General features: G+C 44.6%; 1 protein-coding gene across 3 annotated transcripts in view; it reads right to left on the bottom strand.

Annotated features, from left to right (window-relative positions):
* The window catches only part of ESYT2 (extended synaptotagmin 2), a 77,228-nt gene that overhangs the window by 3,179 nt on the left and 47,155 nt on the right, over positions 1-26,894 (bottom strand). The window contains exons 8-23 of one of the 3 annotated variants that reach the window (XM_089917105.1): positions 25,426-25,546; positions 23,217-23,393; positions 22,281-22,363; positions 20,795-20,843; positions 19,626-19,715; positions 19,108-19,203; positions 17,244-17,345; positions 13,935-13,997; positions 8,940-9,014; positions 7,683-7,769; positions 5,905-6,054; positions 4,293-4,681; positions 3,048-3,146; positions 1,539-1,670; positions 465-570; positions 49-98 (exon numbers count right to left, since the gene is read on the bottom strand). In XM_089917105.1, coding sequence (XP_089773231.1) covers positions 49-98; positions 465-570; positions 1,539-1,670; positions 3,048-3,146; positions 4,293-4,681; positions 5,905-6,054; positions 7,683-7,769; positions 8,940-9,014; positions 13,935-13,997; positions 17,244-17,345; positions 19,108-19,203; positions 19,626-19,715; positions 20,795-20,843; positions 22,281-22,363; positions 23,217-23,393; positions 25,426-25,546 — 1,869 coding nt within the window. The remainder of the gene's footprint in view (positions 1-48; positions 99-464; positions 571-1,538; positions 1,671-3,047; positions 3,147-4,292; positions 4,682-5,904; positions 6,055-7,682; positions 7,770-8,939; positions 9,015-13,934; positions 13,998-17,243; positions 17,346-19,107; positions 19,204-19,625; positions 19,716-20,794; positions 20,844-22,280; positions 22,364-23,216; positions 23,394-25,425; positions 25,547-26,894) is intronic. The other 2 variants (XM_022576288.3, XM_022576293.3) reach the window with 2 other exon arrangements.

The following is a 26,894-nucleotide window of genomic DNA, read 5'->3' as shown; positions in this document are numbered from 1 at the left end:
CTGAATGGACGCACGGGGCTCTGCGTCTGTCTGTTGGGGGGCACTCACCACTGGGTCCAGCCTTTGGCGAGTTCTTCAGATGCCAGACCGACCAGGACCTGTGGTGAGAAAAGGCCTGCAACAGTGGGTTTCAGGCCTCTCACCATCGCTTCTGATCTTCTCTGGCAACACACACTCCCTCATTTTCAGCCTCTCATTTTTCAACTTTTCTACCCTTATGATCCACCCATGACCTATACGGTCAATTATACCCAAGAGGCCCTTCCTGTATCCAACAGTCTTGACAGGAAGTTATCACAAAGCACCAGGGGGGATAATTCACATTGATACCGGCTCACAAACCACTCACAGCAGCTTAGCTGACGTGGTTTATCCACGTACATAAATCTAGTCTAAAAAGAGTACTCTGGGTTAAGCGTTTAATTTTTACAAAGCGTAGGATTTTTTTTTTTTTCCGAACTTACTTTGCCGAGAAGTCCTTTGTCTTTGGACAGGAAGCCACCGCTGTTCTTCACGGCCACATCCAAGGTTCTCCTCTGCAAGTCCGGCAACGAGACACTGAAATCAAAGCTGAAGTGGAAAACAGAGGATCATCCTTAAATTTCTCCATAATTTTGCTCTGTTTTACCGTAACTAAAAAATGACATTGCTGCTTATGAGACCATTCCAAATGTGATGTTCATTTTTTATTATAAAACTGATCTCTCCTGCTAGATGTTTGGACCTGGCCCTTCAGGAAGACTCAAAGTTTTTTATTTTTCCATTATTCTCCAAACATAAGAGGAGACTGGAATCCTAAACATGCGAAAGGCTGACCCTGTGGCTCCCCCGTGTGAACACAACACCTGACTCCTGGTGTAAAACGTGGGCCATGGTGTGCGACACACTGGGGGGCCCACCAGTCCGCTCCCCCAAAGAGGGTGAGCTCCAAGCCTGCAAGTGAACAGAAGTGGGGTGTCCGAGAAGCAGCCTCACAGAGGAGGGGATCTGCAGGCACCTTCTGGAGGCTGAAACCGGATGCTGCAGAACAAAAGCCTCCAGAAGCGAAGCTGGCAAAGCAGAGGACAAGGTCGGAGGCCTCGTGGGGACGCGGGGACACGTGGACATGGACGGCCTTCCCAAGAGCGAGCAGCCTGAACCCCAGGTTTGCAGGAACTCTTAGAGGCTGCGGCTGAGCCAGACACCCACACCAGGAGCGGGTGCCTGCCCATCGGTTTCTCATCTCTGCGTAAATAAAGTCACTGGTGAGAAACCATGATTAAGTGACTAGTAACTGAGTTAATGGATATCAACACCATTCGACTTACTATTTCTCCACATGTGCACAGGCCAAGGCTGGTGGAGTGTGGCCTGAGGATTCAGGATGTGATGCTCAAATGCCTATTTATTTATTTATGTTAACAAGTTTATGACCGCTCTTCGGGAGGTGTTTTTCACTCATGCTCTCACTGGTGTAAATGCCTCCGTCATTCCAAGGCACCACCAGGCCTTCCTTGAGTGGTGAACACAACTGTCTACCCCACTGAGTGGACGCGTACCTCTGATCAAACACGGGGTTCAGCGTTTTCTTTGACACGTGTGTTTTTCTCCTTCCTGACCTCCTCTTGTCTGGTAACAAATACAGGCGGACGTAGGGATCAGAGCCGTCTTCAGAGAAGGCAATGAGATTTCTTATAACACAGACCAGAGAATGCTCGGTATTAGAATCTACCTAAGGTTAGATACCTAATTAGATACCTAATCTATCTAAGGAGCACCGCACTGGAACTTGCTACCTGGTTTTACTTGCATCCCGTGACTGCCTCCTTCCCATGTGCACTTCGGTCAGCGGCTCTGCAGAGGTGGCCTCTGCCCCATTTCCTGCGCCCAGGGTTTGGGAGATGTTCTGACCCACAGAGAATCACCTTTCCACACTGCTTCACTGTCCCCTCCCAGTGAGGGGACGCAGCCAGCCTCGCGGGAGACCCCTCCCCGGCTCCTGCTCAGGCCATGGACCCCACCCTCTGCCCTTCGTCCACCCGAACACTTCACAGATGCAGGCCCACCTCCTTCAGGCAGCTTCATGCTGCTCTCGTCCTCGGACAACTGGGCCAAACACGCTAGTATTTAATTACAGCCGACCCTTGAACCACGTGGAGGTTAAGGGCTCCAACCCTCCGCATATGTGGTTCCGCATCCTTGGAGTCAACCAACTGCAAATCGTGTAGGGTGGTGGCATTTACTACTGAAAAGCTCCTCGTGTAGGTGGAGCCATGCCGCTCAAACCCACGCTGTTCAAGGGTCAGCTGTCCCTGCAACCACTTCCAATTGTTCACTTGTTGATGGACCGAAAGCCCACGAGGGAGAGTCCTCTGAATCAGACTGCTGCTCCGGAATCTCACATAGTAATTATCTCGGCAGCAGAAACATAGAAGGTGCTCAATAAATAGGTAGTGAAGCGAACTCGACATTTATATAATCATGTTTCTAAACGTTACTAATTTTACTTTCCTGTTTCCACGCCTTTTTATAAGGTCCAAATATTTCTACCACATATCTCCATCACAGCTACTAGTGAGACAATCAAGTCACATAAAGGAAAATAATCAGCGCCACACCACCATCAGTCATCAAACACAAACTGAAGCAACACCGTCACATCACGTTACGTTTACCGAACCGGTACAAACCGTCCTGCTTGTGGGGAAAAGAGCTCGTGGGCTCTTCCCGAACAACTACAGCTATTCCTGTCACTATCCCACAGACTTGCCTGAATTCTCTGAATTGTTATAAATCCACTCCTGGAAATTGAATCCCCAAAAGACACTTCACTAAAAGAAAACTATGCTTATTATCATGTTGTAAACGTTCAACCACAGGGAATGTTTTATGAACTGCAATATGGCAGTTTAAGGGAGTGTTACAAAGCAACCAAAACGGTTAGTAACAGAAAATGTTATGAAACAAGGTTAAGAACCTGAAAACCAGGACTACGGTATCTAACTGCAGTATCGCCTACTTGCTCTCGTCTGTAAATGAAACAAACTGCTGTCCGTGACGCGGCTCACCTGCAGGAGTGCACGACCACCACCAGCTTGTTCCTCTGCGAGCTGTGCCGGACGGTCAGCTGGATCTGCCCCAGCGGGGACTGTCCCAGGGTCGTCCCGCTGAGGAAACAAAGCCGAGAGTGAGAGCACTCCTCAGACCGCACAGCGGCTGTGAGCACGTTCATTCACTCGGAAAGCGGGAAGCAAAGCACCCATGAACATGAACCTAGTCTGAACTTCTGGGTATGAACGGACCAGCTGGATTCATATTTCCTCCGAGGGTTCAATATAACCCAACTGCTGACAACCATGTGGCCCAAAGTGAGAACAAGACACAGGCCTCTCCTTACAAGCATCCACTCTTCAGAGTTTCTGAAGCTACGTCTACCCTAGAACTGCCCAAATCTGCGCTCCTTTCTCCGAGCCCCTTGCTGTGCACCTCACGGGTCGTCTGATGAGGTCACACCCCCTCCCCTCCATCCCATCTCAGGCTGAGGCACCAGCTCCAGGACAACCAATGACGGCTCTGACTGAGCTCCGAGATCTTCTCGATTTCTCCCCAAATTTAGCTCCTGGGAAAAACTGTTTTCTTATTTAAAATTCTATTTCTTTCTAGAGCAAGGGAGAGACAGGGACTGCTTCCTTTCTCCTGAAATTGCAGCCACGAGCAGAGCTGCTCTGCGCATGGGTTACGGCCGCCTGCCCTGGCTGAGCCCCGGGCCACAGGCTCCACACCTCGGCCTCTGCTCCGTGCTCAGCACACCGCAGGGCAGCAAAGAGGAGACCTCCCCAAAGAGCAATCCACTCACCCTGCTGAGGGGAAAAGGCTCACGTTAGGGTAACTGCAGACTTTGTCCTTATCTAAGGAAACCACGGACATGCCCATGACTCACGGGGCATAAGTGAGAAATCCACACAAACATCCACAGACAGACAAACCTGCTGGGCGGTGAAATGGGTGGGGGTCAAGCATGAAAGAGCAGGGCCTGTTCTCATGTGACAAACGTGTCCAGCTTCCGCCAAGCCTTTCCGCGTCAGGTCAGCTTTAGACTCTGCCTTCCTGGTCTGAGGATCCCCCCACTGTTCCTAAGCTTTAAATAAGCCAAATACTAGGCCCTGGAAAATGGCAGGTTTACTTTGAAAGCCAAAGGTTCGGTGAGCGAAAGGGCCACACTGCCTGAAAGCTGTTTGGCTTAGGACCGCGTTCCCTCCCTGCAGCCCGCGGGTCAAGAGCCAATTCAGCAAGAGCAAGGGGCGTCTACTTACTTCTCAAGCTGCCGCAGCCTCTGTCGCAGCTCCTGTGTGGCGACGGGCAGCGAGATGTCTGAGGCGATGCTTGGGGTGGGCTCCTTGACGGAGACGTGGCTGGGGGAGCCGGTGCTGCCGGCCTGGAGGCTGGAGGAGCTTCTGCCCAGGTCCCGCGGACCCTGCGGGCTGGCCTCTGCGGGCTGGGCTCTCTCTTCCACACCTGGCTTATTATCGCAGCCCCCCATGACCGGCGTGGATGGGGCTGTGCTGCTGTCACCAGTGCCTGGCGATGCAGACATCTGAGATCTGACAGATATTTTTCTCCCTTCCTTGGAAACAGAGGGTCGCTTTACTTGAGCTGAGTGCTGGTGGTCTGGAGACCTTTCTTGCTTTTCAAGGTGGAGTACCTTGAGGTGAAAATAGATACAAAATTAAAATGGGTGACACTCGTAACAGCCTCATACATGAACAGCTTTAGAGATACTCATTTGCAAACGTTTCTTTAAAGCTTGGCACAAAACATGAAAAACAATCTAGCCTCTCTGTTCAGCTATCCTACCATATTACAGAAAGTGTAGAAAAAGGCACATGCGGGTAACCATCACAGCACCGCGTGGTGCCAGCCACACTTCTGTGCATCTCTCTCCAGCCTCCTCCTGTCCACTCTTCTGCACAGTGGTGACAGCTTGACAGTGGCAGAGCCCGAGCCACAAACCCCATCCTACACTGACCCTTATCCTACCGTCTCCACCAGCGACCGGGGAAGGGCGAGGCTGCCAGACCCCTAGGGTTGACATGGGAGCAACACCTCCCTGCTTTGCTTCCTTTCACATTAGCTCTGAGCGTGCACATGTCCCTGAGCAGTCTACACCCTGCATTGGGGGTCATCCCGACGGCCTGAAGCTTCTTCCCGCTTTTACCAAGTAAAGCTGCAGCCAACACCCCCAGTTCTGTGTTATTACCAGGAGTCAGGTTTCCAGAGAAAGGGCTCTGTGGTTTACAGCTGAAGACACTGAAGTCCCTTCTGGAAAGGCTGTGACCAGGCACAAGGAGGCCGTTTCCATCACACCTTCCACAGACTTTGTTTTACTTTAAAAAATAGTTGGTTCTGCATTTTAATTTGCATTTTAAAAATTAGAGAGTTTTAGCATTTTCCCGTATGTTTGCCAGTTTTATTTTCAGCATTTCCTTAGGTACTTACAAATGAATCATCGTCTATTTTGGACAATATTTTTCCTGTAATCTCTACTGTCTTGCAGAGTTTTTTTTAATTCTTTTTTCTGAATGACCTTTGAAAATTTAACATTAGCAGAAAACTTTATTGATCCAGATAGCAATACTTTCTGGACAAAAGGATTAAAAAAAAAAAAAAGGCTGGTGGGATTCATGTGAAAGCCCAAGGAACAATTCCGGGCCTGCTCAAGCAACCTGGAAACTCTGCTGCTGTTGGTGTCGGAGTCCAAGCCCTGGTCATCTCTCCCCTGAGCTACACAGCCAGCAGCAATGTGAAAACTCACACTCCCCGTAAAGCATGTCCCTGTCATCCCTGCCCCACGCCCAGCACCGTGAGCACCACGGGCACTGCCCACCCAGGACCCTTCCCCCAGCTGCGCTCTGGAGACGGCAGTACCCTGAGGGCGAGCTTCATCTTCAGCGAGCTGTTGGGGCCTGAGTTACTGAGCTGGAACCGCTGGTTCAGGGTCATGTCCTCGCAGGCGAGCAGCTGGCTGAGAGGGATCCTCAGGTTCCCCAGGCAACACTGGTGCTGCTCATCTTTCACCTGCCAAACACGACAGAGCGCTCAACGCTGGGGATGGAGACAGAACACGCAGGAAGGCCCCAAACCCCATCTTCGGCCACCTCCTTCTACATCCTGTCGCCATGTACAACGCAGTAGGAAACCCCGTCAGGGAGACTCAAAACATTGCAAATAGTGATGCTACAGTGTAGCCATGTCACAGGGCCGGTCATCTCCCAATCACATAGTCATAATGAGCACGAAAAAGAGAAAACCCCGTTCGAGGAATCCATTACAAGGACCCTGAGCTGAGAGGCAGCAGTCCACACAAATCTGAAGATGAGAAGGAAATGTCTTCAGTCCTGTGAAAACGGTGACAAAACACATGCCTAGTGGTGTGCCAAGTTCTAGTGGTGACACTTGTTCATGGAGAAGACCCATTTCTAAGTTTCTTTTAAGACTTCTACTCAAAATGTACAACATCTGCTTTAACTGCATGACAATTTCTGGCTCCTGAATAATAACCTTCAGCTTTGCCTCTGCAACAGGAACCACTCCTGTTAGGTTGCTGAGATACAGGTAGTTTAACCAAAAGGGGTAAGAACTTTGGTGGTTTCATAGGCTCTACAGCAATGATCAAGTAAGTTAACTACACGTAAAAACCGAACAGCCTGATTGCTTATTGTTTAAACTGTAATCGCAAAAGCATTTTTTAATGAAATAACTGAGTTTACAGAACGTTAAAAATTATTTTTTTAAATCCAAGGTCCAGTTACTATAGATTATTTTAAGAGGAGTGCAAAAATTCTTTGTTTTAAAGGTTATCCCATCTTATTTTTTTTTAATTGAAGTACAGTTTATAATATTATATTAGTTTCAGGTATATAAAAGTGATTCATTAACTTTATAGACTGTACTCCATTTAAAGTTATGACAAAATAATGGCTCTAGTTCTCTGTGCTGCACAATATACCTTTATTGTTCACTTATGATGCAAAAATTCTTAAAATTTTAGCAAATTAAATTGAACAAATAAAAAGGATACTACATCACAAGTGGGGTTATGTCCAAATAAAGGTTTGTTTGCAAGGTTTTCTCATGTTAAATCTTGAAAACCAGTAAATGTTTGCAAGATTTAAGATTTAAAAGTCAACACTGCATTTCACCATATTTACAAACTTAAAAAGGAAAATCACGTGATCATCTCAATACTTGTAGAAAAGTCTCTGACAATATTCAACACCCATTCATTACAAAAACACTCAGCAAACCGGCAGGAGGAGTATAAGGAAGTGAAACACAAAGGCTTTGCCCTTAGGATCTGGAAGGAGGCAAAGGTGTCCACTGACACCGAGGCCGGGCTGGCAGAGGGGAAGGAACAGGAAGGGAAGTGTCATTACGAGCAGTACCCTGAGGTATCCACACGGAAGCGACTAGAATAAGCACGTCCAGCAGGGCTGACAGTGGTGCCAACATGTGAACACCAACACCCACTGCACCTCTGGACGCCAGTATCAGTCAGTCAAAAGTTGAAAATTAAAAACTGACAGCCCCCCGCCCGACACCTAGGGCATGAACACATCTGGTGGGCCCACGATGGCGGTTCTCCCTCTGTTGACTATGTGACGCAGAGATACAAACACAACCACATAAATACGCAAATCACTTACCTCCACCTCGAGCTCCTGGCGCTTGGGATTGTGAACGAAGAAAGTGAAGTTTTCCTCCCACACAGGTTCATTGGTTTTGTACCGAATCTGAAAGAAATATCCAAAATCAGCTCTGGGATATTTGCTGTGGCAAAGCACTACCACACTGTGTTTATCGAGTATCGCACTTGACAGCTACGGATGACACCCATCCTCTGGGCTGTCCTATCAAGAGTTAACTGTGGAAGGTCCGGAGCGTGTCAGCGGATGAGCTGCCAGCAGCTCCCAGCCTGGGTCCCAGGCCCCATGACAATGCGCCATCTGCATGTGTGGTCCTCACTCCACGACCTCCCCAGGCCAGCGGACTGCTGCACGTCAGGAAGTTTCTTAGATGAATGGTTAGCAGTTAATAAAAGGGAGGAATTCCTGAAATGTTTCCTGAAAGTAGCACATATTACAGCAACAGCAATGCCCTCTCTCAGTTTTTGAACAGAATCATATTTGTTGAACAAGTCCCCTACATATGAACCTTCAAGCTGTGAACTTTCAAACACGCGAATGTGTATCCGGTTCCAGAGAGGAACCAGAGCCTGTGCCGTGCACGTCAGGTGGAGGGAAACTGCAGCCTGCCCTCTGGCTCCTGTTGCTGACGACCCCTCCTTTCCCTCCTCCAGTCGGTCACTCTTCTCGCCTGTTCCCTCGATGCCAGCCCCTGGATGCCAGCTGTTGGACTGGACTACTGTACTTTTCAAGGTACTGTACTGTAAGATTAAAAATGTTTTCTTTATTTTGTGTGTTTGTTTTTTATGTATTATCCGTGTGAAGAGTATTATAAACCTATTACAGTACAGTACTATATAGCCGATTGTGTTAGTTGGGTACCTAGGCTAACTCTGTGGGACTTAACGAACAAATTGGACTTACGAACTCACTCTCAGAAAGAAACCCGTTCGTATGTAGGGGACTTCCTGTGCACTGCTGGTTGTCTTTTAAACAAAATATTAATAGGACATTCAAAGGAAACTTAGAATTTGTCCCATGTCATCTACCCATGAAATCAAGCAAAAGCATAATTAACATATTCGTGTCACTTTTTAATGTTACTTTTAAATGAATATATTTGATACCAAATTAAGTAGCTGGTTATCAAACAACTGATTTGAGAAAACAAAAGAAAGACTCATAAATCAATGGTCTTGATGCCTGCGCCACCCCCAACTGGTGACAGTGACAGCGCGGTCACAGGGAAGTGCCCCAGTCAGACTGCCGGTGCCTTACCTTGCTCTCCTGGGCCTTGTGACCAACTGACATTTGGACAAGAGGATTTGGGTTGCTGTTTATTTTCTTCCCTGACTATCCAAAAACAAAAAACAGATAAAAATCAATAAACACATCTTGAAATGGGGATCACTAAAAATGGGATTATTGGCTTATATTAACAGTCATTTCTATTTACTTCTGATACTTCAGTTACAGGGAGTATCTAGGCACAATTTAACTGGAAAACAATTAATTGCTAACACACCCCAAAGCCATAATTGTATCTACATAAAATAAATCAAGAAAACTTGTATTTGCAAACAATTTTAAAACGTTAAGGTCTTTTATTTTTTAAAGCAAGCAACTTTGGAAAAACGGAATCTTCCGAAAATCTTTACTGTTAATTCCAGCTCTCAAAACTTATTTTACTAGGGTAACAAAATGAATAAAGTGCAACAAATGGAAACAGAAAAGCACAGGAAGGACAAATGTGAGAGTGTGTGATTCAGAACAGTCTTCTGGTTGGAATCGTAAAAATAATAAAGTGTCAGAGGCACATTTTCACGTTTTTAATTTAGTATCTTCTGTTCAAACATGTACCTATCAGATTATCGAACCTTGCTTACCAGCTGCTAAGTAATTTTGACTGGAAGAATAAATGTCAATCTAAATTGCATTTAAGCAGATACAAATGCAATGAGAAAAATTCAGGAATAAGAAAAAATGGTAAGAAGCATACTTTAGCACAGGCAGTTGATAGAAGAATACATAGTAAAATGCAACATATATGGGACATGAGGTTTATTTATAACTTAGCCCCACAAGAAGATGCTGTTAAATATTTGTGTTAGTGGAAATTAATTAGAAGGTCACAAAATGTTTTTAAGTTAAATAATTTTAGAGTCAATCCTCAACACTGCAACGATGACAGAGGCGTCAAATTCATGACTATTGGAATAAAATATTACTAGCCCAAACCTACTGCGATAATCTAGTTTCTGGTTCATCTTTTTGATGTGAATGAATTCTGCAAAATGAAATAAACACTGTTAAAAAAAATCCAAGGCTACAGACTACAGTGGGAGAATACTAATTTCCCCCCTAAATCCATTTCTCCTTCTTCCCTTAACATGAGAGTCCTAGCGTCATAGCTGAGCACACAAATCCTCTGTGACACAGATTTTATTTCCGAATCTCCCTTGTAGTCAGGTGTGGCCCTGTAACAGTCTGGGGAGGTCTGGCCTTTGCTGTGCCCCCCTTCTGGCTGGAGGCATTGAGCACTGCGAAGCCACAGGCCAGAATTCTGCGACATTCAAGGGAAATAAACTTCTGTCTTTACTTAAGCTACTGCTACTCTTGAGTCTTTGATACAGAAGCTGAGTTTAACTAATACACTTACTTAATCTCTGAAAAAGTAGCCATTCATTCCTAGAGGTTTACTGTAGCTCATCAGTTTCAATATACCCTCCTCCCCGCCTTTTAAACTTTCTAACATCACTGAAAACAAAACGAAACTTACAATTGATGACTTTAAGCGCCTGTTTTTGGGCAGATTACAGTGGAGTGGTAGTTATCACTGCCTTCATCAATTTATTTTGCTTATATTTTCCTTCTGTGTGTGCATGTGACATGATAAAAATCTATGTTTATCCTAAGTCTAAAAATTCTTTCAGTAAGTATAAAATAAAGACTATCAAACCTTAACTGGCACCTTACTTTCTTTCCTAGCAGTACATAAAATAATGGTGTACAGTCGTCCCTCAGCATCTGTGGGAGGTTGGTTCCAAGACCCCCCAGGATACCAAAATCCCATCTATAAAATGACCTGGTGTTATCCTCCATATAATTTAAGTCATCTCCAGATTACACATAATACCTAATAAAGTGTAAATGCTATGTAAATAGTTGCAAACACAATGTAATGCTGCTGTTTGGAACTTTATCTGTAGATTTTTTCAGGATATTTTCGATCCTCGGTTGGCTGAACCCGTGGATGCGAAACCTGCATCCTAAAATGGATGATGTTTTGGATTCTATGAAATAAGGTTAAATCAGTGACTAAGTTTTCTATCAGGACGCAATATTCAAAATGCATGAGCACAAGTAAGACACACAAGGTATAATGAAAATATAAGCGTTTAAGTCAGACTGTGTTGAATTTAAATCTTAGTTTTTTACCACTTGATTACTGAGATTTACGTATTTATTTGAACCTCAGTTTTCATATCTATAAAATGGGCATAATATCATTTCCAGAACTCAGCTGTTAGGCTTAAATAATAGAATAGCAATTAAAAATATATATTATGCTCGCTACACTGGGCACTTTTACATGCATGTATTTAGTTAATGTACTCAACGCTCCCATACAGAAGAGTATCACTACCACTCTGAGTAACAAACCAGGGAGGACTCAGCAGCCTGCTGCAGGTCCCACTGAGGAGCAGTTGTGCTGGGATTCAAGCCCAGACAGTCTAGCCTAACTGGAGAGCCTTCATTCTAACCATCACGCTCTATGGGTCAATAATCTTCAGTTATTAAAGAAATGGTGAGCGAAGGCTATGGATATGATTCCTCCCAGTGTTTCCATGAGGATCAGGTATTTCTTTTTTTTTTTAAACATCTTTATTGGAGAATAATTGTTTTACAATGGTGTGTTAGTTTCTGCTTTATAACAAAATGAATCAGCTATATGTATACATATATCCCCATATCCCCTCCCTCTTGCGTCTCCCTCCCACCCTCCCTATCCCACCCATCTAGGTGGTCACAAAGCACCAAGCTGATCTCCCTGTGCTATGCGGCTGCTTCCCACTAGCTATCTATTTTACATTTGGTAGTATATATAAGTCCGTGCCACTCTCTCACTTTGTCCCAGCTTACCCGTCCCCCTCCCCGTGCCCTCAGGTCCATTCTCTACAGCTGCGTCTTTATTCCTGTCCTGCCCCTAGGTTCTTCAGAACCTTTTTGTTTGTTTGCTTTTTAGATTCCATATATGTGTTAGCATACGGTATTTATTTTTCTCTTTCTGACTTACTTCACTCTGTATGACAGTCTCTAGGTCCATCCACCTCACTACAAACAACTCAATTACGTTTCTTTTTATGGTTGAGTAATATTCCATTGTATGTATGTGCCACATCTTCTTTATCCATTCATCTGTCAATGGACACTTGGGTTGCTTCCATGTCCTGGCTATTGTAAATAGAGCTGCAATGAACATTGTGGTACATGACTCTTTTTGAATTATGGTTTTCTCAGGGTATATGCCCAGTAGTGGGATTGCTGGGTCCTATTGGTAGTTCTATTTTTAGTTTTTTAAGGAACCTCCATACTGTTCTCCAGAGTGGCTGTAACAATTTACATTCCCACCAACAGTGCAAGAGGGTTCCCTTTTCTCCACACCCTCTCCAGCATTTATTGCTTGTAGATTTTTTGATGATGGCCATTCTGACTGGTGTGAGGTGATACCTCATTGTAGTTTTGATTTGCATTTCTCTAATGATTAGTGATGTTGAGCATCCTTTCATGTGTTTGTTGGCAATCTGTATATCTTCTTTGGAGAAATGTCTATTTAGGTCTTTTGCCCATTTTGGGATTGAGTTGTTTGTTTTTTTGATATTGAGCTCATGCTTGTAAATTTTGCTCATGCTTGTAAATTTTGGAGATTAATCCTTTGTCAGTTGCTTCATTTGCAAATATTTGCAAATATTTTCTCCCATTCTGAGGGCTGTCTTTTCGTCTTCTTTATGGTTTCCTTTGCTGTGCAAAAGCTTTGAAGTTTCATTAGGTCCCATTTGTTTATTTTTGTTTTTATTTCCATTTCTCTAGGAGGTGGGTCAAAAAGGATCTTGCTGTGATTTATGTCATAGAGTGTCCTGCCTATGTTTTCCTCTAAGAGTTTTTTAGTGTCTGGCCTTACATTTAGGTCTTTAACCCATTCTGAGTTTATTTTTGTGTATGGTGTTAGGGAGTGTTCTAATTTCATTCTTTTACATGCAGCTGTCCAGGTTCCCCAGCACCACTTATTGAAGAGGCTGTCTTTCTTTTCTCCACTGTATATTCTTCCCTCCTTTATCAAAAATAAGGTGACCATATATGCGTGGGTTTATCTCTGGGCTTTCTATCTGAACAGGCATTTCGACTACCCTGCTAACTAACTAGTACTCCAAAGGAGTAGGCCACCTCACCTCCTCAGTGTGGGGTGGGGTTAAGGGCTTACTAAATGCTGCATCAAAGCAGAATGCTAGTCTTCTTCACTTTTGAAATTTAACTTATTCTTCTGGATGAAACTGATTAAAAACCATTCCTGATTCCTTTGGATAGAATTTTCTTAAAGCAACTACATTTAACCCCTCACCCCCCAAAATATTTAAGTCTAAATGCTCAAAGAAATTAGAAAAAAATAATAAAACATTTGTAAGCCACAGAAAACCTTTAACAATTTAGCCAGAAAATACATGCTCATGTCGTTTTCAGGAGTGGAGCTTAGTTTTTAATATACCTCATTTAATGAGATTTAAAGCTTCTTAAAAGATCTGTCACCCAAACTAGCAGCACCAAAAGCCATGAGGTCACTGACTCAGAGACAGCCCTGACTCAGCATATTGGAAGAGGTGATTTTTTAATGGAAAGTCACAGTGCATCGGGCATACGTTTTAATCATAATCTAAAAACTGGTTAAGATTTTAAACAGAACTTTACTTCACCATTTTCACGAATTCAAATCCAATTAAAGTACAGATGATTTAAAACCACCTTAGATACTGCTGCCTAAGGCCAACAGGACAAAAGTCTAATTTACCATATTGGTCTTTTGTAAAGTTTATCGTCAAAATCGACTTAAATTCTTCTAACTACTAATTCTTTGACAACAAAAATAGGCTCTCCGCAACTAAACAAGTAATTACTCTATTACTTTGGGAAGGATTTGTCAATAAACCGATAAAGGTTAGAGCATCATCTCTTTCAATATGTTTTAATTAACTTTCGAAGGGAAAACTATTAGTTTACCTTTAAAGCTTTCTGAATTGCAGCCTTCTTCAAGACATCAGGGTTAAATTCTAATGGGTTACTCTTTCAAGTTAGAAGAAAATGAATACACCAAGGGTTAATAAAACATGCAATGAGGAGTTTATGTTAAGGTTAATGACATGAAAATTTACGAAAACAACAACAAAAAATCTTTAAACAAAAACCACCAAGAATTAAACAAAGAAACAGTATAAATCATTTGTAAAAGTATTCTTATTGCCCAAGATTTTATCTTAGACTAAACCTTTATAAATATCAAAACATATTTCCTTACCTTCTATGATTATTGTTCTTTTACTCCCCCACCCCTCCTGTCTTTGGGATTTGAAAAATCCAAGAGTGAAACTTGAGGAAAGGGTTCTATTTACTATCCTTTGCTTGAACCCCTAAAATATCAACCATTATTAACCTAAAGGTTTTACCTAAAGTACAAATGAATGGGCCACAGACGCCCCAACTGCTCTCAAACCAAATCATATCCTATAACACCAAACCCTACTTTTCCTCCTTCTGAACTTTACCTTCTAGTGGAAAACCACAGCAGAGATGGGACCCGATCTATCTCGTCCCCCATTCTTTTCCAAGCACAAAATGCAGAGGCTGATTAGATCACCTCAAAAGTTCCTCCTCGCTTTAAAGTTCTATTATTACAGGTTTTATGTCCTACTTTTATTGATTTTTAAAAACTCATTACTTTCTTGCCCTTAAAAGGGCAAGACTGAGTTGTTTTGCAAGATCCTTTGAGGATTAACATTTAAGATGAAAAACTTGATCACTTCATCAAGTGATCACTTGATCACTTGAGTTGTAATTAACTTCAAATTGAATTCTATTCTTTATGAAGCAGCCTGAAACACCAGCCCCAGCAGATGCCCCTAGAGGGTGGGGCCGGGCTGGGAACTGCTGCCCTGAGCTGTGAGGACGGACCATCTGCGGGCATCAAGGAAACTCTCCTGTAGCTAACTTTGCAAGGATGTGACCTGTACTGTGCACATGTTATTCAAAGTGCATCAAGTGAAGTGAAACAAAGAGAGAAGCCATGGTGGGTGTCAGGGGTGCAAGAGGAGCCTGTGAGCATGGGCGTGGGAAGCTGCACTTGGTGAGGGCCCAGCGTGGCGCCTCCAGACATCACTGCACCGTCCACTCTTGGGCTGCTCACCGTAAGCGGGGGCAGTAACAGTAACCTGCACTTTTTTAAACTGAGAGCTAAAATCACTTTCACAGAGCACCTAGAAGCATCACACCCAAGGGTCTCCATGTTATACAGCCAACGTTTTTATGTATAAAGTGGACATTAGTGCAAACACCACTCCCCTCAGATAAACTCCATATACAGCACTATGAACTTACAAACTTAATGAAGTGGTAACAAATTCACTTTATACACGGATGGACCAGACAGGAGGGTGGAAAACGTGGGCTCTGGGTCACACAGCGGTGCTCAGATCCTGGCTCTGCGGCTTGCTAGTGGCAACCCTGGGTCTCTAATCTCAGTGCCTCATCTGAGAAAGGATCCTGCCAGCCTGAGACTCAATGAGTTGTGCACGCAGAGCCCTTGGAAAGTACTTGGGAAATGCATGTGGTCATGGAGGCCTCAGGGTCTGAAGCTGGCCTCCGGGGGTCAGAAATCACCCTCTCGTTCCTCTGGCCAAAAGGAGGAGGCCCGAGTGCTAAGGCCACAGGATAAAAAGGCCGTTCCCAGCTTGGGAGAAAGTCCTGCTGTGCTGAGGCTTCCAGACAGGACCACTGGTGGAAATGCACTGGTGAGGCTGAACATGAAGAGAGTTTTGAGCAGCAAAAGGTAAGAGAGCGACGGGCTGGCAGCAGCCCAAAACCTCTACTGGAAATAGCAACAGGCTCAGCCTTTAGGGACAACTGACAACTGATCTCACTTCACACTGACAATCAAAGGGGAGAAAAGTGATCAATCTATTCGAATTTATTTTGTAGGACATTTTGTTGATTCCTACACCTGAATCATCAAGCAGAGCATGTGGTTTTGGTAATGTGGGAGGAAAGTTAGTTTGGATAACCCAGCCACGTCTTAGCTAAATATTACAAAGCAATTTAAAAAATCCTGACACAAGTTCAGAAATATTTCCTTTAAAAGAAGCAGTTACAGAAAACAGTAACTCATGCAGCTGAGCAAGACTGTCATTTACAGCAGCTTACAACACAGATTTCCACTAGGAAACACCTGGAAATGACAGAAAACAGCTGCTGATATGCATGACTGCCCTCATTCTGACCTCCCAGCAGGTGGGCAGGGGATGTGAGGAGACGCAACAGCAGCCCACCCACTCTTCAGGGACTTGACTGTCCTCACCTATAAAATGGGTCAAAAATGCCTATTCTTTCAGTTTTGCTCTCCCCCTTCTTTTTTATTTTTTAAATAAGAATAAACTGAGAATGCATGCGGAAATAGAAATAACAAATTAAAATGAAACAAATGAACTTTAAGAATCTCACTAGTTATTGAATTAAATCAATAATTAGTTTCTAGACTAATGACTAAGCCATCGGTGGCTTTCTCTGACCCCAAAGCAAGTGAAAATAACTGCTAAAAGGACCAAGAAGAGTGCCAGGAATCAAGGCACCAGAGCAAGGCCTCAGGGAAACATATGAGATGAAAATCAGCTTCCCAGATAAAGGTAGAAATGCTCAATTATCCACCCCAGGAAATTCTTTAAGTTCCTTAAAAGAAGTGAATCATAAACTCAACATGTTTTTGCACCCTAGGAGCTCTGGTTAAATGGGGAGGGAGAAGGCGCGTTTTCAGAGCAGCAGTGAGTTTCTGTCTTCACTGACTGTCCCCAAGGCCACGGGGGACTTCGTGGAAAGCCAAGCTCTGACACTTCTGTGTTTGGTCAGGAGGAGAAAGTAGATTTAAGGAAGTTTTTTGAAAGCTTGCAAAGAAATATTTACATCTCACATTGAGATGAACCATAAGAAAATCCATTTTAATCATTATGGCTTCACTACTTTTTCCTCAGATGATTTTTTTTTTTTAAATTTTTTAAGGGCCAGGAGCAGCGTCAGAGCCCAAGGCTCCTCCATGGCTCATGGGGTTTGTCCACCTCGGTATCAGATGCAGTCACCAACATTAGTTACAGCAGTGTTACATTTCACAAAACAAGCACGAAAGAAACATGCCCAGTAACTGAAATCATGCAAGAAACTGAAAAAGCATGCACGTCATTCCACCACTGAGCAGATGGCATTGAAGTTCCAGTCCACATTCTAGCAGTCTCCACCAAACAGAAGGAAGGAAGAACACTGAGAACTCACAAATAGTGCTCTACAGACTGAGGCAGTATTTTCACAAAACACTAGTCCCGACGCTCGCCTCTCTTTTAAGTAGCCACACCCAAAGTTTCCCTCGTAGATACTCTTGGGAAAATGGAAATGGGAGAAGAAAGCAAAGAATGGTGGATTGTGGTCAATGAAGGCACAAGAGCACTAATAACCAGGATGCAACAGGCAGAGTCAAAGAATCACGCAGAAACGCAGGAGACGGCACGCACTCCCGTGGAGACAGGCCCAACCGGGCAGCGGTTTTGTAAATATCCTTTGCCTTTGACGGCCAGAGCATACCTTCATGCACAAAGTGCCCTTTTAACAGAAGGTTGTACAATCACTTTTCTTTCTGTCTTTTGCTTACATGACGTTATTCAATTTTAATTTAATGTGACAAAACACACAGTTCTAAAGAGAGGCCAATTCCCCACCACTTTGCTCTATATCCTAAAATACATAACAAATTCACTTCCATCAGGCATTATGAAAGACTTTAAAACATTATTGTGGTTAAAAGCAAAAAGTTCTACCGTACAAGTAATTCTGCAGAAAGGTTAAACCTTCACTGAAAGAAAGAGTACAATTATATACATTTATACACACAATTGTTACATCTTCCCAATATGAAAAAAATACATGATCAGATTTTAATCGTTAAAAACTTTAAATAAAACATAGAGATGCCCAAAATACATTGACTCTGCTTGTGAACAAAGCCCAAGTAATGCACAATTTTAAACCCTTGAGAGGTGCTAAACAGAATCAGGGTGTGCATTTCACGAGGTAAAGGAACAGCATGGTGCGATCACAGTGAGGTGAGATGCCCAGACGTCCACCGGCACCAAGGACACACCCTGGGGGACTGTCTAAAGGTGCACTTGGGTGACCTGGAACCAGTATCATTTCAGGAGGAAACACCTTTCACCTGGAGGTAGTTGTCTTTCTTTCAACAAAACTGGCCTCCAACAGTGAAATGGAACAAGGAAGGCCATCTATTGAACAAGTGAATAGGCACTCAAAACACATTATCAGGGCTTCCCTGGTGGCGCAGTGGTTGAGAGTCCGCCTGCCGATGCAGGGGACATGGGTTCGTGCTCCGGCCTGGGAAGATCCCACATGCCGCGGAGCGGCTGGGCCCATGAGCCATGGCCGCTGGGCCCGCGCGTCCGGAGCCTGTGCTCCGCAACGGGAGAGGCCACAACAGTGAGAGGCCCGCGTACCACAAAACAAAAACAAAAACAAGCAAAAAAAAACATTATCAAAACGATAAACACTGATCACGAGCACACTAGCCTCATTGTGGAGGCGAGCATCACACCAGGGCTTGATCAACCCTTCTCCACGCTTCTAGTCGTTGTCTATAAAAACTGTTCTCTACAGTTTTTCTAAGAGTGAAATGACTCTGACGCCCACGAGGAGAGGCACTGCTCTGGGCCAGAAGCCATGTGTGCAGGGGATCACCCAACGCTGCCCCGTCACCCTGCTGTGCTACTTCCAGGATGATGCCAAAGGGATATAATTTTCATCTTTAGGCACTACATTTTAATAATTAGTGATTCTCTACAGAAAATCTTCTTCTCTAACTACTAGGTGTATTCTTTTCCTATGTACTGGAGATTTCTTCTTAAAACATGTAAGATAATTCTGACCATCCTGGATAAACCAATAAGATGTAAACATAAAATTACACTCATGGAGGAAATGCACACGTATCCGTCTCCACTGCTGCTCTCTTGGACTGGAGTGAAGTGAAAACACAGCAACAAGAATGGGGACACGGCGTGGGCGCGGCTGAACACAGCAGGATCCACTGCCAGGAAACGAGCACCCAGTGGGCTCTCTCGGAGGCACCTACCGGGAGGTTCCTGGCTGAGTCCAAGTACAAGACGAGCAGCGAGGAGGACAGCCCGTCATTGGCTTGATCTTTGTCAGCTCTGATGTCTGTCAGCACCTACAAGGAAAGGAAAAAGCTTCAGTAGGTGGGTTTCCAAGGTTCCTGACTATTTCTTCCTGATTATGTCTATAATCCTCAAGAAAATAAGAAAAGTGGAGAAATAAGCATCTGATATATGCAATACAGAGAGAATGAACATAAGATTCTATTCAGATCAATCAAACGAAGCACTCGGGTCACCTGTGGCTCTTCAAATCCCTATACAATAATCAAGCACAAAATTTAAAGATCTCATAAAACAGGTGAGAATGACCTGTAAAATTCCATTATCTCTAATTTATCCCTGGTACTACTGTAGTGATTTACAGCACAGGAGTCAAAATGATTGCTGTATTTTTTTTAAGTGAGCAGCAGCACAGTTTAAAGGTACTAATCTTAGCGATCAGGAGTGCAGGCTGTCATGGGACCCCATCCAGCACCTTCTCAAGGTTTGAAGCGTCTGGCATGAGCGTGAGCCACTCCAGTTTCAAGTGCAGCTTTCCTCTGAGGACCTCGTCCAGGGTGAACCACTGCAGAGAAAGCAAGACAGTTCAGCCAAAGTCCTCCTGGATCACACACGCAAACTGAACAGTCTCCACAAACGCAGAAGGCCTGAGTCCTGCCACCTTTAGCTCCAGGCCTGAGAACCAGCTGCTGGCCCCAGACACCGACAGCAGTGGCCGCTTTGCGTGTCTTAACTCACTGACTCCCAATTCCACCCCCGATTCACACGCAAGGACTCAAATGTCCTCTTATACCACCCAACACTGTCAGGCTTTTACGTATGGACTTCCATAGAATTTATGGGCCAAGAGAGAATATAACATTGATCCCAAGTCTGAATTTCAATATCAGACACATTAACAGGTCTGTTTTTCCTCATCACTATATACTAATAATTAGTATACACTTGTTTCAGCTTAAAAGCCACAGAGCAATTAATCGAGGATGGTCCCCAAACACTCAGTATTAAGAAGAGACTGCCCCGAGTGCAGGGCTTTGTCTGCTCTGCCCGTCACTGCACACAGCACCTGGCACACAACATGATAACCTGCAGATACCTGTTGAGTGTGTGCTGGCGTGCATGGGAAGGGAAACATGTTACTTTGAAAGCAGATCTCAGCAGTGATTTGGTTAATTACACTTTACTTATCCAAATCTTACCCATCTTTTAGAAGCCACCACAAACTTCCTTTTTTATCCTTTTTATTCTGATAGCAATATCTTGCTTGAAGTACGTCTGCTGCTGTCAATTCACACTGTATTTGTGGGTATCTTTCATGGGACAATTTCTCACCAACGGCACTGTGCCAGCTCTGCTGTGAACTCCAACTATCTTTAAAATGCCTGTTATTGGGGAGTTTCTCCCAGATTCTGCCCTGACTCCGAAGGAGAGCGTGCCTGCCTGAAACAAAGTTGGTGTGTGTTTGGATCCTCAGGAATTTCGAGTGTCTGGTAGGTGCTGACTTCTTTTCACTTTGCTGTTACTAGAAGGCCTAAGTCCTCAACGTCTGTGAGCGGATGTTAAGTTCTCAGACCATCAGGTGGCGGTGGCAGCAGGTGCTCTGTCAACACTCATGAAATAGAACAATACTCAAAGGAAACTTACTTCATCTAAAAGGCGCTCCTTTTCAACTTCAATAAGATCAATCATAAGACTATAGAAATAACAATACAACAACTTTAGAACATAGAAACACACTTCTTACAACTGAAATAACCTTAAGCATTAGTCTATGAAAAGGTACTCCAGAAATGCAACAAAATGCTAGTTTGTCAAGAAACAGGCTTCTTCCAAAAGCTTCCCCAAGCTTCCACCCACGAGAGTGAAGCGAGGTAGGGAAGAGCGGGGAGGTAGGAACACTCGGCGAGGCACAGCTGCGGTCAGAGCTGGGAGGGCTGGTCTTGCTCACACGCACCCCAAATGTGCAGGCATATTCCGCCCTGGGCCTGGCGTGCCCTCCGAGCTGCTGCCCATCGCGCCGGCTCAGCCACCTGCGTGCTCAGTTAGGCCTTGACTGCCTCCCCAGACTCGCTCCTCAGCTCTGACCAGCGTCTCTGTGGCGGCAGAGGCCTCTGCCTCACGCTCGGCATGTCCCCGACAGCCCGTTCCATTTCCCCCAATAATCCTGCACTGCTGGGAGCATGCAGCTGGCCCCCCGAGCCAGAGGCGACCAGGACGGGACAGTGACACCCCCTTCTTCTGCAGCCACCCCTCCTCTCTGCCCCCAAGCTCTGCCCCAGGTCAGACCTGACATCTCTCTCCTGATCTATCCCAACAGCCTCCTGAAGGCCGGCCAGTCCCCAGTCTCAGTCCCTGATAACCTATCCTAACAGTGGCTTCACTGGAATGCAGGTCTGATCTGTTCACTGCCTTGCTTGAAATCTTTTGGTTGCTCCTCACTAAACTGTCTCATGAATGAATTCTGAGGTCACAGTCTAACACACAGCCGATTCTTGATGAAGCCAGACCTGTCCAATGTCATCTATCCTTATATCTTTTTTGCCACAAGAAATTCAGTTAAATAATAAAGATTAGGCTAAAGTGTGTTTTTTGGTATTTTTTTCAGCTGTACAGGTTGTTCAATTTAAGCAAACAGGTCAATATTTGCTTTTCCAGTATATAGGCACAATATAAATTACTATCTACTCCCCGCCCCCATAACCCAATAACAAATCAAAAGTTAAAAAACCTGTTTCTATAACCTAGCGCACACCTGCCTGCGTGGTGTAAAGGCTGGAGAGCTGGGCTGGATTGGGGGCCATGCCTGGCTGCTGAGCACTTAAAATGGGGCAGCACAACTAAGAAAATGAATTTTAAATTTTGCTTAACTTTAATCAATTTAATTTAAATAGCAACATGTGGCTGCTATGATGGACACAGATCTAGCAGCTTTCCTTTTCTTACTCAAATGTGAATGTTTTAGGAACAAAACGTGTTTTAAGAAATCTAAGGTGAAGCAACGCTACATCTAAGAGCCATTTTAACATACACATAACATGTACATAATCCTGTTTTTGAAGTTATATTACATGTTTAACAGTGATTATCAAAGAAAAAGAGTCTACGCTCTCCTCAGTCACGAAGGATTTACCTTCCAAGGAAGTCGTCCTTGTCTGGGTCTTCGTCAAAGAGCTCGATCTCTAATTCTTGTCCGGGATGTTCATAGACCAGAGCCTGAAAGGTAGCAGCTCACAGTTATCTCACATTCACCAGTATCGTGTCTACTGAGTACGTGACTGCAGTCAGCGGCAGCAGCTGCACAGCACTGAGGTCCCTGCTGCCGGACCCGACACACTTCTGGATGGCAGGGTCCCTGCTAGGGACCTGTATCCACGCACACGGCCATGGGCCACTGCGCCTTGTCCCCAGTTACCGGGGGCCACAAGCTTGGATGTCTCTCCACTCCGGCAGCGGCCCCGGTCAGTGCTGGCTGCAGGGCGGCCGCAAGTGCTCCACTCACCACCACTCCAAGATTGAGAGATTTGGCAACAGACCAGGCTGGAAGGACGGGAAGCTGATGGGTATAAACTGCACCACTTCTCAGTTCTTTCCAAACCGCATACCTTGTGATGCAGCAATTCCACTCTGAGGAGCGTAATGTGGGGAAAACTTGGCCAAATGCAGAAAACCCACGACACTCATACAGCACTGGTTACAATGAACCCAAAAGCCCAGATCTCTCTGAGTAAAAACATGATGGTACCTGCTCAAGTGAACAGCTATATTTATTGACATGTAGAGATGTCCAGATGTATTAAATGAAAATTTACAAAACAGTAAATAAATCAACCTCATTTTGGAATACGTTTATGTGTATTAAGGGCTAATTATTTACTGTGATAGCTTGATGCGATTAAGGTTTAAAATTTTGTGTGAGGTAGGGATACAAGGTACAATAGTTTTAAAAATGGAAAATGAAAGCAAAGAGAATTGAGATTACCCTGAACTAAATAAGCACACCACGACCCCGCAGCAGGAGTGGAACAGGAATGTGGAGGGGGGACGGCAGCAGCACCCACTCTCTCACCTCGTACACCTCGTTCCACTTTGGACTGAGGTTCTCCTTGATGACCTTGCTTTGGAAGATTTGGTTGCCAACTCGAATCACTCCATAGGGGTCTGACTTCCCCTTGACAAGTCCCTTAAGGTAAGTGTCTTTTCCCTGAAGATCCTGAGCTTCAATAAAGTGTATCCTCAGGACACCCTGGAAAGAAGGAAGACAGAGCAGACTGCTCACTGGCTCACCCAACAGACACGGAGCGAAGCCTGTGCACAGGGAACAGGCAGCTCCTCCTCCCTGAGCAAAAAAGGCAAACACGTGATGCCAGGAGCAGCACAACGGGGTTCCAGGGGTCTGACCGGAGCCAGAGACAGGAGCGGCTAGCGTGAGCCACCACCTCTTGCAGACTTCTCCTGGGACGGGGGGTCCCAGAGCGGCACTGTGCCCCAGGGACCCCAGGAGCCCAACTTGGGCAGGGCAGGACGGCAGGAGGTCAGATGGCACAGGGCCTCATGGGTCACCAAACAGTCCTGTGTTTCGGTAGTTGTAACATTAGTGGTAACTGCAGTGATAACAAGTGATAACTGGCACTACAGGATGCACGAGACTGTTCCTAAGTCCTTGATATGCAATTACTTTCCAATTACTTCACTGAATTTTTACAAGAATCCTGTGAAATACTGTCATTAAACCTATTTTATGGATAGGAAACTGAAAATCTGAGATACATATGACTCACAGACTTAACATAGTTATCTTTTTCAAAAATGTTGTTTAATTGATAAAATTGAAAACCTCCACTCATATTTCTTTCAAGGCAAACACAACCTGTAAAGTTACCTTTAGGAGGGTAGCATTCTACACCACAAAACACTTTTAAAAAAATTACCAGGTAGTATTTCTGAACCAACCAGCATAGAAAGATAGACATCTTTACAGATAAATACGCTTTTAAAACCGTAACAAAACAAAATCCCTGGCTTATATTTTCACAGGTCTAAAGCTTAGATAATGTGGCAACAAACATATCTGAGCAGCAGGGAGGCTGGATCCAGGCAGGCTTAGATGGTCACCTGTACTCAGAGAATACAAAGCCTAATGGCCTAGGAGCACGGGGATTTCTATGTGGAAAGGCAGGCCTGCGTTTCCAGAGATAAGAATCCTAAGTTAAGGAAAGAAAGACATCCCTGTCTCATACATGGTGTCCCATCACATCTGCTGAATGCCAACAATGTAACTAATTTGGGCATGAATGACTGGGGTGTTGTTACTTGAAAAAATACAGGAATGCTCATGCACGTTTCTTGGTTTGTGCACTGTTACTGAGATCGAATTTACCTAGAAAGAGTAACGGGCAGTGGGGAAAGGCTGGCCACTTCTACTTCAGGAAACAAACACTGAACTAGGACCAGACACCATGTGACAGGCTGCCCACTCCACTTCTGGAGCCCAAGGTTGGTCAGACCAGACGGGTGGGGTGAAGCCCAGGGGGGAGAAGCCCTTGCTAACTGGGGCCAACCCTCCAGCTCTGTGCCCAGCAGAGGATTCCACGTCCTTGGCCAGCAGGCTCTCACAGTCTCAGACTGAGGTTGTTTAGTTTACTCAAACGAAGGTGACTCCAACATGTGTGACCCGCCTCTGTGTGCAGGGCATCACCCCAACTTACAGATGAAGAAACTGCAGCCCAGACACACCAAGGAATATGCTCCCAAAGTGAAGCTGCTGCCTAACCCCAGGGCTGTGACTCAGCCCCGGCCATGCCCTTCCATCCCACCCAGGGCAGCTGTAACACTAACGACGTGCCTGCCACATCCCTCACTGAATGACCCCCAAAGATGCCCACTTTGTCATATCTGAGAGGAGGCTTGTACAACGTTCCCAGCTTAGGCTGAACTGTTACACCTTGATACATACAAATAGGAAGTGCTTTCTGAGGCAATAAATAAGTTGTCATAGCTGTTCTTTACAACTTGCAATGGTATCTGCAGAATTAAATCCCTATGAGCAGCTCTGAGGTTCACAGCTGAGGTTTAAGAACTGTCCTCAAGTCTCTGAAAGTTTTCGGCCAGATGCCCCTTAGCCAATCTCCTAAGGAACGGGGCAGGACAGACCACCTTTACTGCATCAAGATCCATGTGGCAAGGCTGCTGTTAGGAGAAATACAAGAAGTCACAACACCCAAGTATGTGAAGAGTTCCTCCAGTCTGTCTGTAAGTGTTAATGAACGGATGCTTACCTTTGGTATAGGAAACCGCAACTGTGCTATTTGAACTTCGCTGACGAGAGGAACTGTGATTCGGTTGGGAAGCACCAGGTAGTTTGATATTATGTCCAAAATGATAGTATCTGACAAACCACTGTTAGGTGGGAGGTAAAAAACAAACAAACCAACTATCAGACACTCCAATACTAGTTATCTCCTGTTAACAGTGAACTTAGCATAGACATGACACAGTATCCCACTGACAGCGCGGAGCTAATCCCTCTAACACAGTATTTAAAGCCAGCAGTTTAATACTTTAGATGCAGTACTGCTACAGTGACGATTATGTGGGATTTATTCTGAGAACACAAGATACTATTCTGGCTATATTTCACAGCGTCCTAAATAACATCTCATACATTTCCACATAACTTTATCACTGATTTAATATTGAATAAGTAAGATACATTTAAATAAATCTTTAACTTTTAACATAAACTATTTCAAACACCCATAAAAGTACAGAGAATACCAAAACAAGCATCCATTTATTTACTCATTCCATGTTTATTACATTAAATTTATCTTTCCTGATATATATGCAGAGGTCCCAATGAAGTAAAGGAATTTACAGTTCATTCTTTCTTCACACTTTATTTGGGTACTGAATACTGTAATCAATTTGAAATACTATACACCACTGCACAGAGATCTCAGTAGCAAGAATAAAACTGTGGAGGCTAAAGAAACAAATGTACTTTCAATATGCTTTTTGTCTATTCTTTGGTGTAAATGTGAGAATCAAGCAACGTATGTGTGACAGCACTTTTGAAGGCATACGTAAACCAAGTTTCGTTGCTATAGAAGGACACCTTTAGCCAGAAGTGCAAAGTTTTAAAAGAACCTTACTTCTTGCCAGTACTTCTCAGATGTTAACATTATGAACACGCAGATGTAAAGTAACTACATACGGAACATCCACTGGGACACAGTGAAAGTGCAGTCATTCACTGAGTGATAACTGAGCCTCACTGCAGGTTGGGGGTCCAGATGCAAGGCCAAGATGCGGAACCGCAGCACAGCACCTTTCAGTCCGACATGGGCAGAAGACAAACCACACACCCACAGACAGCTCCACTCTACTGCTGAAGAGGCCAGTTACTCAGGCGCTAACAGTCCAGGGGGACTCAGAGGGTCTAAGCCGGCAGACACTGGATCAGTGTTCACCAAGCAGAGGATGAGGTGGCCCTTCAAAGCATTAAGACCAAGCATAGTCTGACTTCAGGCATTTCCCTGCAGAAGTACCAGTTTTGTTTATATTGAAAATCTGTTGAAACAGAAGACCCCTCACTGATGACATAAATGTTTCAAGAATCCCTTAGCTGCTATGGTGGTCGGCCACTGCCTCACCTCTCTCTAACGCCTACGGTGCCAGCACAAGGCTCAGCCAGGCAGCCCCACCCGCGGGCTCCCAAGTGGGGCTGGGCATCCCCTGAGCCGCT

The sequence above is a fragment of the Delphinapterus leucas genome, chromosome 9 (genome assembly GCF_059928025.1).
Source record: "Delphinapterus leucas isolate spDelLeu-1000000601 "Yukka" chromosome 9, BTC_Dleu_Yukka2, whole genome shotgun sequence".
In the NCBI taxonomy this organism is placed as follows: domain Eukaryota; kingdom Metazoa; phylum Chordata; class Mammalia; order Artiodactyla; family Monodontidae; genus Delphinapterus; species Delphinapterus leucas.
The sequence above is the reverse complement of the archived record's forward strand: the minus strand, read 5'-3'. Positions and strand labels throughout refer to the sequence as shown.